Source organism: Notothenia rossii, assembly GCF_949606895.1.
Source record: "Notothenia rossii genome assembly, chromosome: 2".
In the NCBI taxonomy this organism is placed as follows: domain Eukaryota; kingdom Metazoa; phylum Chordata; class Actinopteri; order Perciformes; family Nototheniidae; genus Notothenia; species Notothenia rossii.
Genome location: NC_136904.1, coordinates 90,501,717 through 90,517,728, shown reverse-complemented (window position 1 = coordinate 90,517,728; position 16,012 = coordinate 90,501,717). Strand labels below are relative to the sequence as shown.

Genomic DNA, 16,012 nt, shown 5'->3' with positions numbered 1-16,012 from the left:
GTTTATGTTTAAGAAAATGTATAAAGAAAGCGTAATGAGACAGTATGAAGTTTACTTTTGATTGTGTTCTGATTTTATGTTTCAGTATTTGTAAGCAACTGTGACTGAAAGAATATTGCTTTTATTTTACTTTGTTATGGTTATTATTCTGTTTTGTTTTTTAAGAAGGGGCAGGTAGAATACGATTTTCTTCTCCCTGCTCCTTTCCACCACGCGCTATGTTTTAAAATAACTGCCATGTGTGGAATAAATAAATAAATACATGTTAATTAAATATTCTTAATAGATATTAATAAAACATTTTTTTTAACTAATATTAATATATTAATAAAATATCAATATTAGTTTAGTTTAATAAAAAAAAAAATTGTTTATTAGTTATAGTGTCGTGGACAGTCCCCATTGATCAACTGTCACAAAGAACAGTAAATGGGGCAGCTTTGGCCAACATTGCTGATTTCCAGCTGTTGTCCCCGGACAGATGATAATAGACACCTTTTTAAAATCACAATACATCAACAGCATTAGTTATAAAGAAAGGATGAAAGACAAGTAGATAGAGGCGAAAGGATAAAAGAGAACAATGCAATGCAAACAACACATGTTACTACATACTGTACATGTCACAATTACATATTAATTAATGTTTTTAATTTTTATAAATCCATTCAAAATATTTTAGAAAAAACAGTTTTCAACCCCAGAATCAGAACAATGCTTTTTTTATTTAAATATTTCCATGTTGGCAAGAAAAGCTTTTATTGTAGTTATTGTGCACAAAGATGTGGTTCCTAGAAAACAGAGACAGAGCGAGAGCTCTTCGTTTTTATGATATTTCTCTTCCGCATTTGAACGACTTTCCCTTCCGGTAAATATTCACTAGCCCTCTTGTGATTGGCTGTTCAGCTGACACAATGCTCAGGTGCTCAGGACTGTAATTATCACACAAAAGCTAATTTTCTATTTATTCCATTTTCAAATACTGTACATATACATTTACAGTAAATGGACATATTCTTAATTTATTTCCCTTTTTGTTTAGCCTATTTGTATGTGTTGTGAACATTTGTTTTATTTTATAATAGTCTTTTTTTTTACAATAAGTTTTATAATATGTATTTACTTGCTCTTGTTGTACATGTTGTTTCTCTTATATTGTTTATGTATGCTTTAATTCACACCAAAGCACATTTGTGTGTTTAAGATAAGATAAGATTTGCTTTATTGATTTATTAAATAATCACTTTATTGACCTCAATTAGGGATTTATTTTGTATTGATTGAGCAAACCCAATTCTGATGACACATTCAGACCATCCATTATTAGGACTGAATAAGAGGAATCTAAATATCCTGTCATCAACTGCTCCTGACAACTCAATGGCAAATTAATGTACAGCAACAGTTTTAAAGTCTGTCAACACCATTACGAGATATAACGCCCTCAAACACCCTTTCACGTGTGTAAGCTCAACATCGTATACCAGCCAATAGTGTCCATGGCTTGATTAACCAATTAGGGGTCATACTTAGTGGAAAGAGTCACTGTTTGGCACCTGTTGACCCTCCCTCTGAAATGCACACTGCACACTCTGCCCTGTATGTCTATGGTACAATTAACTACCATCACTCAAATACCACTCATGCCCCCATGTTCGTTGCCACTTATCATTTAATTTAACATCATTCTATTTGCTAAATATATATACTCATTGTGAAACGTATAATGAGTAAGAAGAGGAATCAGAAAAAGAGGAAGTTGAGCAAATGAAACTGGCAGGAGCTTGAATTAGATTTCAAAGATGTGTGTCGCAGACTTCACATGAAGACCGTCCTCATGGCTTCACATCAATGATAACTTTATGTTTTGATTCAAACAATATACCACATCCATCTCAGTCTTATTTGTATGTGCGTTTAGTCTGTAATCCTCCTTTTTCTTATGGGTAGTTTTAAACAATGGGTTATTTCATGGTTACAGTCATACACTGTAAGTACTGCACTGCAATTATGTCATTTTACCTGCATTGTTAGATACTATATGATCCATCATTTTACATTTGGAGAGTTAATGTTACTTATTACTTATGTTTCAATGTATACATGGTAAGAATACACATGTTGTTCATAAAGAAACGCTGATTATGTGTTGGAGTTCTACTTCAGATAAGCACACTCCGAAAAGGAAATCTGTTTATAGAGTAATGATAAGAACTGGTTTTCATTTTGGTTTTCACTATGATGTTGTTGTCTTTGCTACACCTCATATCTAGATTTGTTTCGCTAGAGTTGAGCAACCCACTTAAACCCACTTCAATGTACTCTTTATATATTTGTCATAATAATACATTGGAGTAACATAGTTAAGGCACTTCTTCCTTAACCATATTTATACTCCAGTAAATAACGTGTGTGTGTGCGTGCGTGCGTGCGTGTGTGTGTGTGTGTGTGTGTGTGTGTGTGTGTGTGTGTGTGTGTGTGTGTGTGTGTGTGTGCGACAGCACCTGTTTGGTTTCTTGCTCAGCTGCTGCCACAAATGGAATGCTGCGCTCTCGCTCCTTATATGGTCGCATCGAGCGTCAAAAGGAAATTGGTGTCACTTCTATTATTGTCCGACCTATAATGCGTAATGTTCCTCCTCTTTTAAAACATTGATAGCCAAGCTCTAGCACCACAAAAATACAAATTTAAAATACAGATTGTTCTTGAATTACATTCTGAAAAAATAACACGGACTTTATTTTAATCCTGGAAGAAGAGTGAGTTAATTTGAACCAGTGGTAGCTTTTTGTTTCTGCCCGAACACTCCTTTCTGTTTCCGGGTCTGAGAAGACAGCAGTGGTGTGATTTCAGAGGAAGCTGTTATCTGACAAAATGCAGGTTTGTAACTCTTCTTTAAACGTTTAAACGCTGTGGTTTGTTTTTGGTGAATGTGGCGCTTTGACATCGGTTGATGTCGAAGTTGTGTGTTGAGAAAATGTGAGTTTTTTTTAGTTGTTTTAGCTTTAGCAGTGTAGCTGGGCGTATCAGCTGTTTAAATGTTAGCTTAAGCTAGCGACATGCTAATATCACCATTTAGTTTCCTGTATTTTACACTCTATTTTATCTTTGTATTATTTTCCTGTCATTTTAAGTATCTTTTCGCATTCATGTGTTTTACTCTGTAAAGCCGACTGAGAAACTCACGTGTCTTGTGATATTGGGCTTCTTTGTTTTGATAACCCGATTGGAGGTCAGACAGACGTGTAACTAATCACCATTTTATCAAACATGGGGTTATTAAAAACGTTAATATTCCATAAGAGGCCATTTAATGTCAGTGGAAATGTCCCAGGCTTTTTAAAATGAGTCGATAGTCTACAGATATTTCAGACAGTCTACAAAATGTAAAAAAAAAACATTTATATATATATATAGATAGAAAGCTAAACTGCTTTTTGCCTGACGAAGGCTAATCCATAGCGTACATCCTGACATACAGAATGAGTCATGCCTAACATGACTTTACCCACAGGTGAGGCTTGTTCCCTGGAGCTCTGACCACAGTAGATAAGGAGGATTTCAGGGGTTTAAGCAGAATATATAGTTTAGCTTACCATCCATCCAATCTACTCATTTCTTTCTAAGGATTAAATCTCGCTCCGCATTGCTGTTGTAGGCAGAGCACTCTAAACTTTTACCTAGAAACTTCCAATACCCCCAGCAGGTTTAGACACAATCATATGTTTATTTTTTCTTTCTGTCAGTTAGTTATTTTCGTGTGTGGCCAGACAACTACCAACAATTCGTTTTCTTTGGATTTTTGAAAACTAGCAGATTTCAGTTTTGAAATTATCTTACAAACATAACATATCCAAGCCAAAGGAAACCCAGAATACGAGTAACAGTCGTAATTGCTTTGTTTTTTTCTACAGGACCCAAATGAAGACACAGAGTGGAATGATATCCTTAGGAAGAAAGGCATCCTCCCTCCCAAAGAGGTCCCTAACGATGCCGAAGAGGAGGAGGAGCTGGCCCGCCAGCAGCGGTCTATCGGTAAGAGAAGAACTTGGAATATATATGTTACATGAGTTTTAAAATGTCCTTCAATACAACGTACTGTGAAAACGTACAAATGAAAATCATGTGAATTAGATCAAATATGATATTTCGATCACTAGTGTACTTTAATTAAACCACTGATCAAGGAACTTACAGGAACCCGCAAGCATAAGCACATCACCCCAATTCTGGCTTCCTGTCCATTTTAGAGTTCATTTTAAGATGTCATTGTTTGTTTTGAAATCGTTCAATGGGCTGGCGCCAGAGTACATCTCCGACCTCCTACAGGTGTACACCCCCTCAAGGGCTTTGAGGTCGGCTGATCAGCTGCTGCTGGTAGTCCCTAAAACCAAGACCAGGGGAGACCGAGCCTTCTCAGCGGTAGCCCCCAGGCTCTGGAACGACCTGCCCCCCCATGTCAAATTGTTGCCCACCCTCCAAACTTTTAAGTCCCGCCTAAAGACCTCTTTTCCCTCGCTTTCGAGTCAGTTTGAGTTATGTTTTATTGATTTTTATGCTTTTATTATTATTATGTCCACAGCTTTTATGTACCTTTTATCTGTTATTGTAATATTATCTTTTATTATAATGTTATGTTTGCTGTGAAGGACTTTGGTAAACCCTCTGTTTTTAATATGCGCTATAGAAATAAAGTGGATTGGATCACTAAGGGTTAGAGCCTTTTCAGAACATGTGATGAACTGCTGTTACCGTCGTGTCTCTGATAGTGAAAACATACGAGGACATGTCGCTGGAAGATCTGGACGAGAACGAAGATGAGTTTGGTGAGGAAGACGAGGCTGCCATTGAAATGTACCGGTGAGTAGAGATTGGAGCAATAATGTGTATTATACTGTTACTCTGTGTGAAATGTCTTCTCGAGACTAGTGCATGTCAAAATGCAAACATGCAAACTGGATTTGGCTTCATACTTAAAGAAATGCTGCCAAAGTAAAACAATTAGCATTTGGTTGGTGGCTTCCTGGAGATCTGTAACAAGAGTGTGATTGAAAGCCATTTGATCTGACTGCCCACTGATGAGACATGTTCGTCCCACAGACAGAAGCGTCTCTCAGAGTGGAAAGCGACTCAGCTGAAGAACGTGTTTGGAGAGGTGGTGGAGATCTCCGGGCAGGACTACATCAATGAGGTCAACAAGGCTGGAGAGGACATCTGGGTGGTGCTGCACCTCTACAAGCAGGGGTGGGTTCTTCAAACAAAGACAAGTACTCGTACAAGAACTCGTACAAGAGTTATCTCTTGATGCTTGTGTCTTGTTCGGGTGAACCCTTTTAGACTGTGGAAAAGTCTAGTGTGAATCATTTCCTGTCTGACACAGCTCTTAATATCAGGATGTTTTTAGATTAGCACAGGAGCTAAACTTAAACCCTCACCTCCTTGCATTTTAAATATTGCTTTTTGCATAGTGATAGATTTATTGATTCACACAAAACAAAATGTTTTAGCATCAATTATTTCTTAAAGGCAATTATCAAGCACAAATGCTACATTTGCTTATTTTCCATGTTACTGGAACATATACATCTTTGGACCGGTTGATTAAACAAAATGAGCAGTCAAAGATAATTAGAGCAGTAAATAATAGTCATTTTGTGGTATTTTCTATCCGCCCATCACTTTTCCCATTGTAACAAATGTTTAGTTTTTAACACTACTGGCCCTTTATGAGTAGGGATGTCCCGATCACCTTTTTTTGCTCCCGATCCGATTCCGATCATTTGATTTTGACAATTTGCCGATACCGATTTTTCCCAATCCGATCTTTATGCAATGCATTAAGAGAAAAAAAAGCATTCAAGTTGTCCCTTAAGGTTATTTTTTTTATTTAAATTGGATATTCTATCCAACATGGATATAGCTTCTTTCTTTCACAGCAGCATTGGATCAGTTCAGTTCTGCAGCATTGGATCAAAACAAAATAAAGCTTATCAGTACTCGTTAGCTTACTGCTACAATTAGACACTGCGCCCACTCTGTTGCCAGATTTGAGAGAAATAAGCAGGTCTATGAAAACAAGCCCCAAAGAAACAACACATACATGATGTTGTGTAATTTGAAACCGAAACTAAGGCCTCAGGATGACTTTAAGACTTGAACATGGTCATTTTTGTTTTGAAACATTGAATACAACATTTAAAAAAAAAAGTATTTAAAAAAAAAAAATTATCCCGATCCCCGATTTTTTCCCCCCGATTCCGATCTTTTGAAAATCACGTGATCGGCTCCGATCCCCGATCACGTGATCGGATCGGGACATCTCTATTTATGAGCAGGAAGTGCAGCTCGGATAAGCTTTCTGTTAGAAAAATCTCACTGGTCCCCGGCTTGAGCTTCAATCTCAGGATCCATGTATTTCTGACGGTACGTCCACACAGCAGCTTTGAAAAAATCTTGAAAATCTTGGAGCTGGGCATGTCTGAGAGCTTGGGGATTTTTTGCGAGCAACAACAAATCACATGAATCTCCCGCCCCGGCATACAAAGCAATAGCAATGTTAAAACGAAGTAAACTGGATATAAACTCCCCAAACAAGTGAAAACCTACCAGTTTCACCCACTGTCTCTGCCACCTCCCTCCATGCCTGGTTCCTCCGGTTTGTATCCCGGTAAATAGTTCCGGTCGTAAAGAACCGGGTGATTTGCTACCGTAATTTCTCGTTTGGAATATGAGGAAATGAACTGTGGTCTGGCTCTCCCAGCTTGCACGCGGTTTGATTGGCTAGCGCTTGTACTGTCAGATTTGCATAAACGGGATTTGATTGGCTGACGCTTCCAGCTCAGCTTCAAAAGTTGAACATTGCTCAACTTTTGAATCCTGAAAATCCTGGAAATCTGAGTGACGTCACCCCCATTCAAAGTCAATGGAGAGAGAAGCATTGGAAGATTTGTTTAAAGCTGCTGTGTGGACGTACCGTGATCCTCTCCAGAATGGAAGTAGTCATCACATACAGAGCATCAACTAGTATATACATCCTGTCACGTACAAAATCCTGACTTTTTCTCAAAATCTCAGAATTCTGACTTTTCCTGAGTACTTAAAAATAATAATAATCACTCGTCACCATAAACTAGTTCCTGAACAGTGTCCTTCACATGCTGATATCCAAGAGAGGGAGTTCCACAGTCACAAGATGGAGGAATAGAAAGCAGTATTCAATGTTTACTTCAGATTAGCTCCTCGTCAGAAATGATCATGCTTGTCATATGTCTCTCTCCATAGAGGCTGAATCATCATGTTAATCACATAGCTATCATATGCCTCAAACAGTCCTGATGCTCTTCTAGGTAATCACACATCCTGTCATGTTCACAGCTACAGTTGGGATACCTTTGTTATCATGTGTACTTGGATACTGGAAGAGGACATTCAGTATTTTCCCAACACTTTCTAATTGTTCTTCTCCTCTCGCAGCCTCCCTCTGTGTACGCTCATCAACCAGCACCTGTCTGTGTTGGCCAGGAAGTTCCCTCAGACCAAGTTCCTGAAGTCCATCTCCACCACCTGCATCGCCAACTACCCCGACCGCAACCTGCCAACCGTCTTCGTGTACCGCGAGGGCGACATGAAGGCGCAGTTCATCGGGCCGCTCGTCTTCGGGGGCATGAGCCTCAAAGTGGAGGGTAGGAGGACACTCGCTTACAGAAACAGTTCCAGGACATTAGAGAAGCATTAATATACTGGGTTCAACTGTGTATGTTTTTAGAATCGTTGAGTGTCAGTGGGACTGAAATAAAGGGTCTTGGATTTGTCGTCTTAGCAGATTCGGATGTTAATAGTGTTAAAATAGCAAAAATGAATTATATATATTTTATTACTTTGTGTTTTTGTTGCACATTCTTACTTAAACTTTTCTCTTTATATAATTGTTGTATCCTTATCTTAAAGGTCCCATGTCATGCTTTTCTGGTTATTACCCGTCCCCTTGTGTGTTATGTAGCTTTGTCTGCATGTAAACGGTCTGCAGAGTCACAAACCCTCAAAGTACACCCTGTAGGGAGTAAGACTCTAACACAGAGGAGACCTGTCTATGCTGCCCCAGAACGCCTCGTTGGACATTTCTCTTTTTCCATTTGTTTCTTCCGGGAACCAAGTGACATAACGGCCCCACGGATTGTTCCAAATGGACCAATTACGTTACGTCTGCGTAGCTGTTACTCACACAAACACACACACACTGTGAGTCGGTGTGTGAGCACACACACAAACTCCCAGCCAGGCTGTGTGTGTGTGTGTGTGTGTGTGTGTGTTCGGGCTGGGTTTCGCTGTGTCCCGCTGTCTCGCAGACGTCCACTGGGCTCATAGGGAGGGGGGGGGGGGGCAGGAGCTCCAACAAGCCGTTTAGGACAGAGAGTGAATACACATACTTTACAGAGATGCTGTATGAGAAACCAATGTGAGTTTGGAACATTGAACAATATAAATGTATTCTAGTAGACCTCAACAATGGAATTATGATCAGTAGAAATGGCCATGACATGTGACCTTTAACATTCTATAGTTTATTCTAAAATGGAGAATTTGTCATAAACCCACCTTTCCCCTGTGATAACTAAAGTTTTCTGATTCTGATTGATTTACACAGTTATTGCTGTTTAATCTTTTGCATTTTATTCTAAAAATGTTTAGTCTTTTGAAGAAAAATGACATTCTTTCAGTCATATTTTAATCTTTGAAGTGTTGCAGATTTACTCAGACGATTCGGTTAAACAGCCACATCCTGTAAATGTCATCCTATTGTATTTGATTGATCTTATCTTTGTCCTCCTCAGAGCTGGAGTGGAGGTTATCGGAGTCCGGCGCCGTGAAGACAGAGCTGGAGGAAAACCCACGGAAAGAAATCGAAGACAAGCTGATGTCATCGATCAGAAGTTCGCTTCCTTCCCGAAAGGACAGCGAGTCTGAGGACGAGGACTATTAGAAACAAACGTTTATCGCTCCAGAAACGCCGTGTGGGAAACTCTCCGAGGACCTTCAGCAGAGAGGGGGAGCGTCTCCTTTATCAGCAAATACATTTCATATTAAACCATGTGGGTGGATGCTGAACTCCTGCTGGAGGACACTTGGCTGGACCTATGACCTATGACCTTCTGTTGAACCACACAGCCTCCTGTACATTTCCTCGGTGGGAAAACCATTTTGTAATCTGGAATAAACATCTGACTCCATCACCTGAATATTTACAAACGCGTCAAAGACAAATTGTAACTTTTTTATTACGTTTTCATGATAATGTCACAAAATGTACCTGTACATTTAAGTCTGTTGAATTAAATGTGAGTTCAGCTCTTTGCCACAATCATCGGTGCCATCTTTTTCCCTTAATTCTCATTTTTTGGGTTATTTGTGTGACTGTTATTGTTTGTTTGTATCCTGCGTACCCTTGTGTTGTGTAACTGTGCAACAATTAGTGTTTGGTAGCGCCCCACATCATCGACATGGTGGAGCAGTTTCTATGTTTTCCAGCTGTACAATCATTTATTTTCTGTTATCAAAAAGTAATTTCTCTGTCAGATGCAGCACGTCGCTCCGTCCGTAGATTCAGATTTAAGCTGCATTCCTGTTCGTAGATTATTCTTCTACAGCATATCCTCCGGCAGACCTCGAATCTTTATTGGGAAGAAATAAGAAAGGTCAGTTAATTGAATCTGAACTGTGATGTAATTTAAAAAGATTAACGCTGGTTCTCTTAATCGATGAACTACTCCTTTGCTTCCTGGAAAGGGTGACTTCTACTAAGGACAAAATATGCATGAAAGTATTCAGTGTTGTAGTTTCAGGATGTTACTGCCTGGACAAGTTCTTGCAACTTTAAACCAGGTCAGGCAAACATGCATGTGATCAGAAAGCCCCCTGACATATTAATAACTACATCTGAGAGTTAAAGAACACTATATGTACCGTCAAAAATCATAAAGAAATATAACAGGAGGACATTTACTCAATCCGAAGTCGAGGTAAAATCGTCGTTCTTCCAATAACCTAACATCCAACGGAACAATGACAACCAGTTTTACTTTCAATTGCCCTGTTTCCCTTTCCTTTGGCTATCCCACCTCCACCTGTCTGCCAATGTCTGCTAAATACCCAATCACCCAAAGCTGCGTTCAGAATGAAAGCATAAACAACTGCTTTAACTAAACGAATTACACTAACTAATGTACTTAAACAAAAACAGTAAGAAATTAAATGTTAAAGGTGGGGTAGGTAATTCTCTTCAGAAACACTTTTTGTTATATTCCATGGAATGCTCTTAACATCCCGATAGCAATGAATATATTAAATGCTTTGACAACATTAAAAGATGTCATCTTTGGAAGCCGTAGCGCTGTAAAAAGCACGACCAATCATCTGAGCCGGCCCGGCTAAAATAACTGGATGGCCTACCTGCCTGTCAGCCTTTCATCTGTGCACAAACTTATCTCGTGCCCTCATTGGTCATGTGCGCGTTCGTGTGTGTTGGAGGAGGGGCTCTGTGAGGAAGTCTGAAGGAAGGGGCAGATTTGTTTCGGCTGCGTACTCTCAAATTCTAGCGCACTCGAGCAGGTTTCTCCATTCTTACCTACCCTACCTTTAACCTATCAAATAATATAAACTCATGTATACCTTCAACACTATATGTATGTATGTGTTTCTTACCAAAAGCACCATGTTCTTCTTCCTCCTCTGGGAGAGTTTGGGGAAAAGCCTCATCAGAGGATGGACTGAGTGAGACTGGAGGAGCAAAAAGGAGAGGTGATTTAGAGAGGAATGTTCAGATGACAGAAAGCTTTGGCTTCTTTTATAAAAACGATATCTAAGTAGAAATCAACAAGTAAGGATGTGGTGTCAGTAGTGAGACTGTAATTAAAACAAATCTCAGCCTTCAAATTATATTTAAACTCTAAAGCAGCGGTGTCAAACCAAATCCGGCCCGCGGCTTCATTTTATGTGGCCCCACAAGAGCTTGCAAAGAATATAATATATTTTCAATCTTACCCTGTTGTTGTTAAACTACTGAATTTCCGCACAGGGATTAATAAAGGTACATCTTATCTTATTTTATCGACAGACGCATGTTGCCCATAAACTATATGTCCCACAATGCATCTCATTTTGTGACATGCACACTGAAAAGACTTGCAATTATTTGCCATAGACTTCTGCTTTCAGACGTAGTTATTTATGAAGTTATTACCCTATAATATAATAATCCAATGCAGAGGCAATAATATAATATAATACATTATTTCATATGTATTTATATATGTATATTAATATAGTTACAACGGGCCCTTTGAGTGCAACCATAATGCTAATGTGGCCCACGATGAAATTGAGTTTGACACCCCTGCTCTAAAGAGATGTTTGGATTCCTGAATAATGAGAACCAATATGTTTGATGATTCAGCTTTTGGCTCCTTTTACATAAACTACTGTCATTTTGAAAGGTGGTTTAACATTTCAAACAGGAAATTTGATATTTTCTATCTTTGTTTTAAACATTTTTAGATACTAGATCTCTTAAATACATCATGTCTTATTTGTTAGTAAGTAAGTGGAAATGGGTCAAATGAAAGCAGTAATGTTGACATTTTAAGACATAATGGTTAAAAAGATCCTCCTACCATTTGCTTGCTGTCTCCTCTGGAGAGCACAGGTTGATTCATGGCTCCGATAGAGTTGCGTGCTTTAGAGTAATGAAACAGGAACTGAAAAAGGGAGAACATTGAGACGTCAGTGTGTGCTGCTGTTGCTGCTGAAAAATATCAGAAATAACAAATCAGAAACAAGCAGAACTGAGAGGGAACACTTACTCTTTTAAACACTTTCTGGACTTGCTCCTGTTGAGAAACAATTCAGATTATTCACATGGTGTTTATAGCTTAGATATTTCTGCTAGTTGCTTAAAGTACAAATAAGTGACACACCAATCGAACTCCTGTAAATTCAGATTTTAATGCAATGTAAAAATCAATAAAAATGTTCCATAATAAGAACATAAGACTACACTTTCAGAGGACATTTTGTCACAAGTTTTCAACTCTGGAGTTTATTGATAGTGGTGTTGCATAAGTGTGTGTTGCTGTTGATTGGTCCATCACAAATCAGACCATTAGGTTTAAAAAAAAAGTGATTAAAATGGACTCTGCTTTTGAGACCAGTTCATTTTTACTGTGTGTCATTGCCAATGCTTCTAACACTACCAACTGTTAAATACTTAGAAATTAGTTTGATAATTAAGATTGTTTTAAGATGGTAAACTGGGACTTGTGTTTGCTTAGATATTTCTGCTAGTTGCATAAAGTACAACAACCGAAACCCCTTTAGAGTTAAATGCAAGTTAGCAATCAATAAATGATTTCCATATTATACCAGTAACTGATATATTTCATCATTTTAAGGTAGCAGCATAATCACTGAACGCCATTAACTCTAAGTTTTTTCACTTCCTTGCCCTCCTTTTCAAATTGTGAAAGACAACCTGTATTTAGTAAGAAACCCAACCACTATGAAAAAGCTCAATTGTGATGTTTTGAATTATTTAGGGAAAAGTTAGGCTATTCCTACTGCTCTCAGCTCTTGATTAGCAGAATCAAAAAAACGTATATTGTTGTGAAAAGAAACGGTAAACTGTTAGCAGCAGAGCTTTTGGGAAATGTGTTAGTTGAATGTTGACAGCACTAAACTGCCGAAGGTCAGAGGTCACCAATCACATCCATCCACGCACTATGGTCTGATGTTCACAGTGATTATATCAATGTGTCACAGTTCATTTGGCTATAATGTTGTATGTCTGAGAAATATTACAAAATACTGCATATTTTTACCTCATCCTGATCTCCCCATAAAACATCACTCAGATCATCGCTCTGGATGTCTCGCACCTGCAGAGAAACATCAACTTCAATATGAATTCATTGCAACAACACATTATTTCAGTCTCACTTCTGAGTGCAGATTCTAAAAATAAAAGAAATCTAAGGATTGGATCTGGATTTATAAGCAGATGTTTGATTTATGGACTTATTTTTGGTCCAGAATATTATCATTAAAACAGATCTTAGATGATAGCAGTGAAATATTTCTGATAACATCTGACAAGTAGACAAACTAAAACTCCATGGTTTCTTCAGTTGCTCTTTTCTTAACCAGATTCCACTCTGTTTTTAACTTGTGCATTTCAGAATAAACTGTTATTACTCACTTTTAACTTACATAGTATAAGATGTTTACATTTTTTTATTTGTGGCTATCTGTACAATGACTTTAATGCTGTATATTTATATTGAGCATTCAATAGATAGTCTCTATGTATCTCTCACTGTCTATGTGTGTATTGTATTGAACTGGATCTTATTAATGATTGATCATTCAAGTGATTAGTTAATTAAACAACCTCCTTTTTTTATCTCACAACCCTGAAATTAATGTTTTATTATCTAGAACCAAAGAAGGCTGATTAGAAAAAGAAAAAAACATGCAGTAACTTGTCAAAAAGTATTAATGTTACGGAAATTACATTTTTGGACGAAGATATTCCCTTACCTTTCTTAACTCTATCCCGTCTTCCCACTGATCGAAAACACTGGCATCTGTGAGGAGAGAAAATGTGAGAACATGAATAAAACATTTATGTGGAAACGTAGTGACATTCCTATTGGCTAGCGCTCTGACACATTGCACGTGATAGGCTAAGGGGCGGGACATCTCTAAGCGGTTGACCAATCACAACAGAGCCGGCCAGCTAACCAATCAGAGCAGACTGGGCTCTGAACAATAAAGAGCTTTTTGAACATTTTACATCAAAAATATATTTTACTTTTGTGTCTTCTGTCAATACTTTATCAAGTAACTATGCATGAGGCTTATAAATCATTTGAAAGGCTTTAAATGCTTATTCTGACACGGTGTTAAGTGAAAGTAGATGTATTTAATTGGTTATGTAACTAACACGTTAAAGAGCAAGAAACAGTTCATTCATAATAATCTTATTTATAATAATAATAATAAAGCTTTGTCTAAGTCATAATGAAGATCCTTGTAAAAATTAGATCAAATACAATTTAGTTTATTTTCTACAAATGTATGCATATGCACTGCAGATGTATAAATATAAATGAGTAACCTTTTGTTAAGGACATCAACAAACTGACTTGCTGGCATGTTATAATAGCCTCATTAATTATTCATTATTAATTATTCATTAATTATTCATAATTAATGAAGCTATAATTTGAATCATAACCCAAATCATGGTTTAGTTAAATAAATGTTTCTTCTTTTGCAATCATCCTTATGTAGTTCTTATTTCATCCTACTTTGAACGTAAAAGAGCTAAAATTATTCATGGCTCAAAAAATAATTTATTAATTATTGATACATGACTCAATAAAAATAATAAATACATTAGTTAAAGGTCACCTATCATGCTATTTTTAGGCAATAGCATAGGTCTCAAATATATACAAATATATAAAAAACATGTCTATGAAGTGTTTTGCTCAAAATACCAAACAGATCACCCATTCTAGCCATGCCTCATATCCCTCTGTTTCACTTCCTGTTTCTAAAGTGCTGATTTGGGGTATAAAGCTTTAACAAATTAAAATAATTGATACAAAATAAAAAAGTAGGGGTCTGATCTCATGCGGGACCCGGCAGCTACCGTCTAAACTAAATGCTGCCGTGATGAAACGCCATATCATGGATGATCAAGGATTATTTCTGAAACAGTATGGAGCTCAAAGGCTTTCTCTCTTGCCGGTTATACCACAAGGTGAGTTCCTTTCTACTTCCTGCTTCTTCACACACATGCTCTCCAGTACAGGTTAGCTCTGAGTGTTAGCGATGCTAATGTAAACACCGACCATATTACGTCCAAAACAGTCAGCCATTGTTTCTGATAGCAACGTTTCTGATTGGGCCGTGGGTCCACATTTCAGATATTACGTCATATCGGACGCAAATCTGGATCAGCTCTGTTGTTCCCCCGTTTTTAGAGATTTGGGTACGGAGGAAAATAGAGAGGGTTTTATTTTCTGACGCTGCGTGAGTTCCCTGACACACGGGGGACACATGTTTATGTATAAAAGACATCAAAAAGTGCATTTTGAAAGATAGGTCCCCTTTAAGTGTTATCCACTTATCCATGAATGAAGTACATTAAGTAACTTATAATATATGCTTTGTATTCTTTATGGTTTCATCTCCCCTATGATGGAAAAGCTATATATAGTTTTCTATAATGAGCCCTTTTAGACCTAGATGTGTTTAAGAAGTGAATCCAATGAATCGTTTTTGCCCTCATCATTGAGAGGGTATTTGTTATTTACATTTACTGACATAAACAATCTCTCACTCCTTATAATATATCCTATATATATCTCTATGATTAATAACTTCTATACTTTCATAATAATACGCTGTAATGTTGCCCCTTTTTGCCCCAGGTGTATTTAAAGAGTCAATCCAATTGATCGTTTTTTCAGGCTATATTTATTCCTTGCATTTACACAATTTTAGCATTTGAATTGAGTCACGCTTTCAAACTCAATATCAAATATAATCATCCACTTGTTGTTCTCCAGCACCCCGGAAACCAGAATAAACACTCATTTACAATGCATTTATTTACTATTTATTACATCTGTATTTATCTATATCTGTCCAAACCCATGTGTTCTTTGAATTATTCAAAACGAATGCGCTTACTATTTACACTTTGTGGCTGGAAGCAAACTGTATTTCGTTGCAATGACAATAAAGTTGAATCTAATTGAATCGAATCTAAACATAAAAGAAACCAAACTAAATATAAAGAAACTCTGATACTTTATAGTTTTAGATCTCCTGTTGTGTTTAGATTAGTGAATCTAATACATGTGTACTGACCTGAGTACAGGTTAGTTGTTACTTACATTTAACCCTTGTGTTGTGTTTGAAAGCTGTTATCCTTCATGGTGTCCGCGGG

General features: G+C 37.5%; 2 protein-coding genes across 2 annotated transcripts in view; one reads left to right on the top strand and one right to left on the bottom strand.

Moving 5' to 3' along the window:
* Positions 1–2,723: 2,723 nt before the first annotated feature.
* On the top strand, positions 2,724–9,361 carry pdcl3 (phosducin-like 3). The gene is made up of 6 exons (XM_079664276.1): positions 2,724–2,880; positions 3,915–4,035; positions 4,770–4,860; positions 5,101–5,244; positions 7,474–7,682; positions 8,832–9,361. The coding sequence occupies exons 1-6, from the start codon at positions 2,875–2,877 to the stop codon at positions 8,978–8,980; spliced, it is 720 nt and encodes a 239-aa protein (XP_079520402.1). The 5' UTR covers positions 2,724–2,874; the 3' UTR covers positions 8,981–9,361.
* The window catches only part of nms (neuromedin S), a 7,810-nt gene continuing 867 nt past the window's right edge, over positions 9,070–16,012 (bottom strand). Inside the window, exons 2-7 of the mRNA XM_079664277.1 lie at positions 13,588–13,634; positions 12,870–12,926; positions 11,856–11,882; positions 11,667–11,750; positions 10,699–10,773; positions 9,070–9,668 (exon numbers count right to left, since the gene is read on the bottom strand). Coding sequence (XP_079520403.1) covers positions 9,639–9,668; positions 10,699–10,773; positions 11,667–11,750; positions 11,856–11,882; positions 12,870–12,926; positions 13,588–13,634 — 320 coding nt within the window. The 3' untranslated portion in view covers positions 9,070–9,638. The remainder of the gene's footprint in view (positions 9,669–10,698; positions 10,774–11,666; positions 11,751–11,855; positions 11,883–12,869; positions 12,927–13,587; positions 13,635–16,012) is intronic.

Coding starts and splice junctions, on each gene's coding strand:
- pdcl3 (XM_079664276.1), top strand. Junction 4,861..5,100: donor GCTGCCATTGAAATGTACCG/GTGAGTAGAGAT, acceptor TTCGTCCCACAG/ACAGAAGCGTCTCTCAGAGT. Junction 7,683..8,831: donor CATGAGCCTCAAAGTGGAGG/GTAGGAGGACAC, acceptor TGTCCTCCTCAG/AGCTGGAGTGGAGGTTATCG.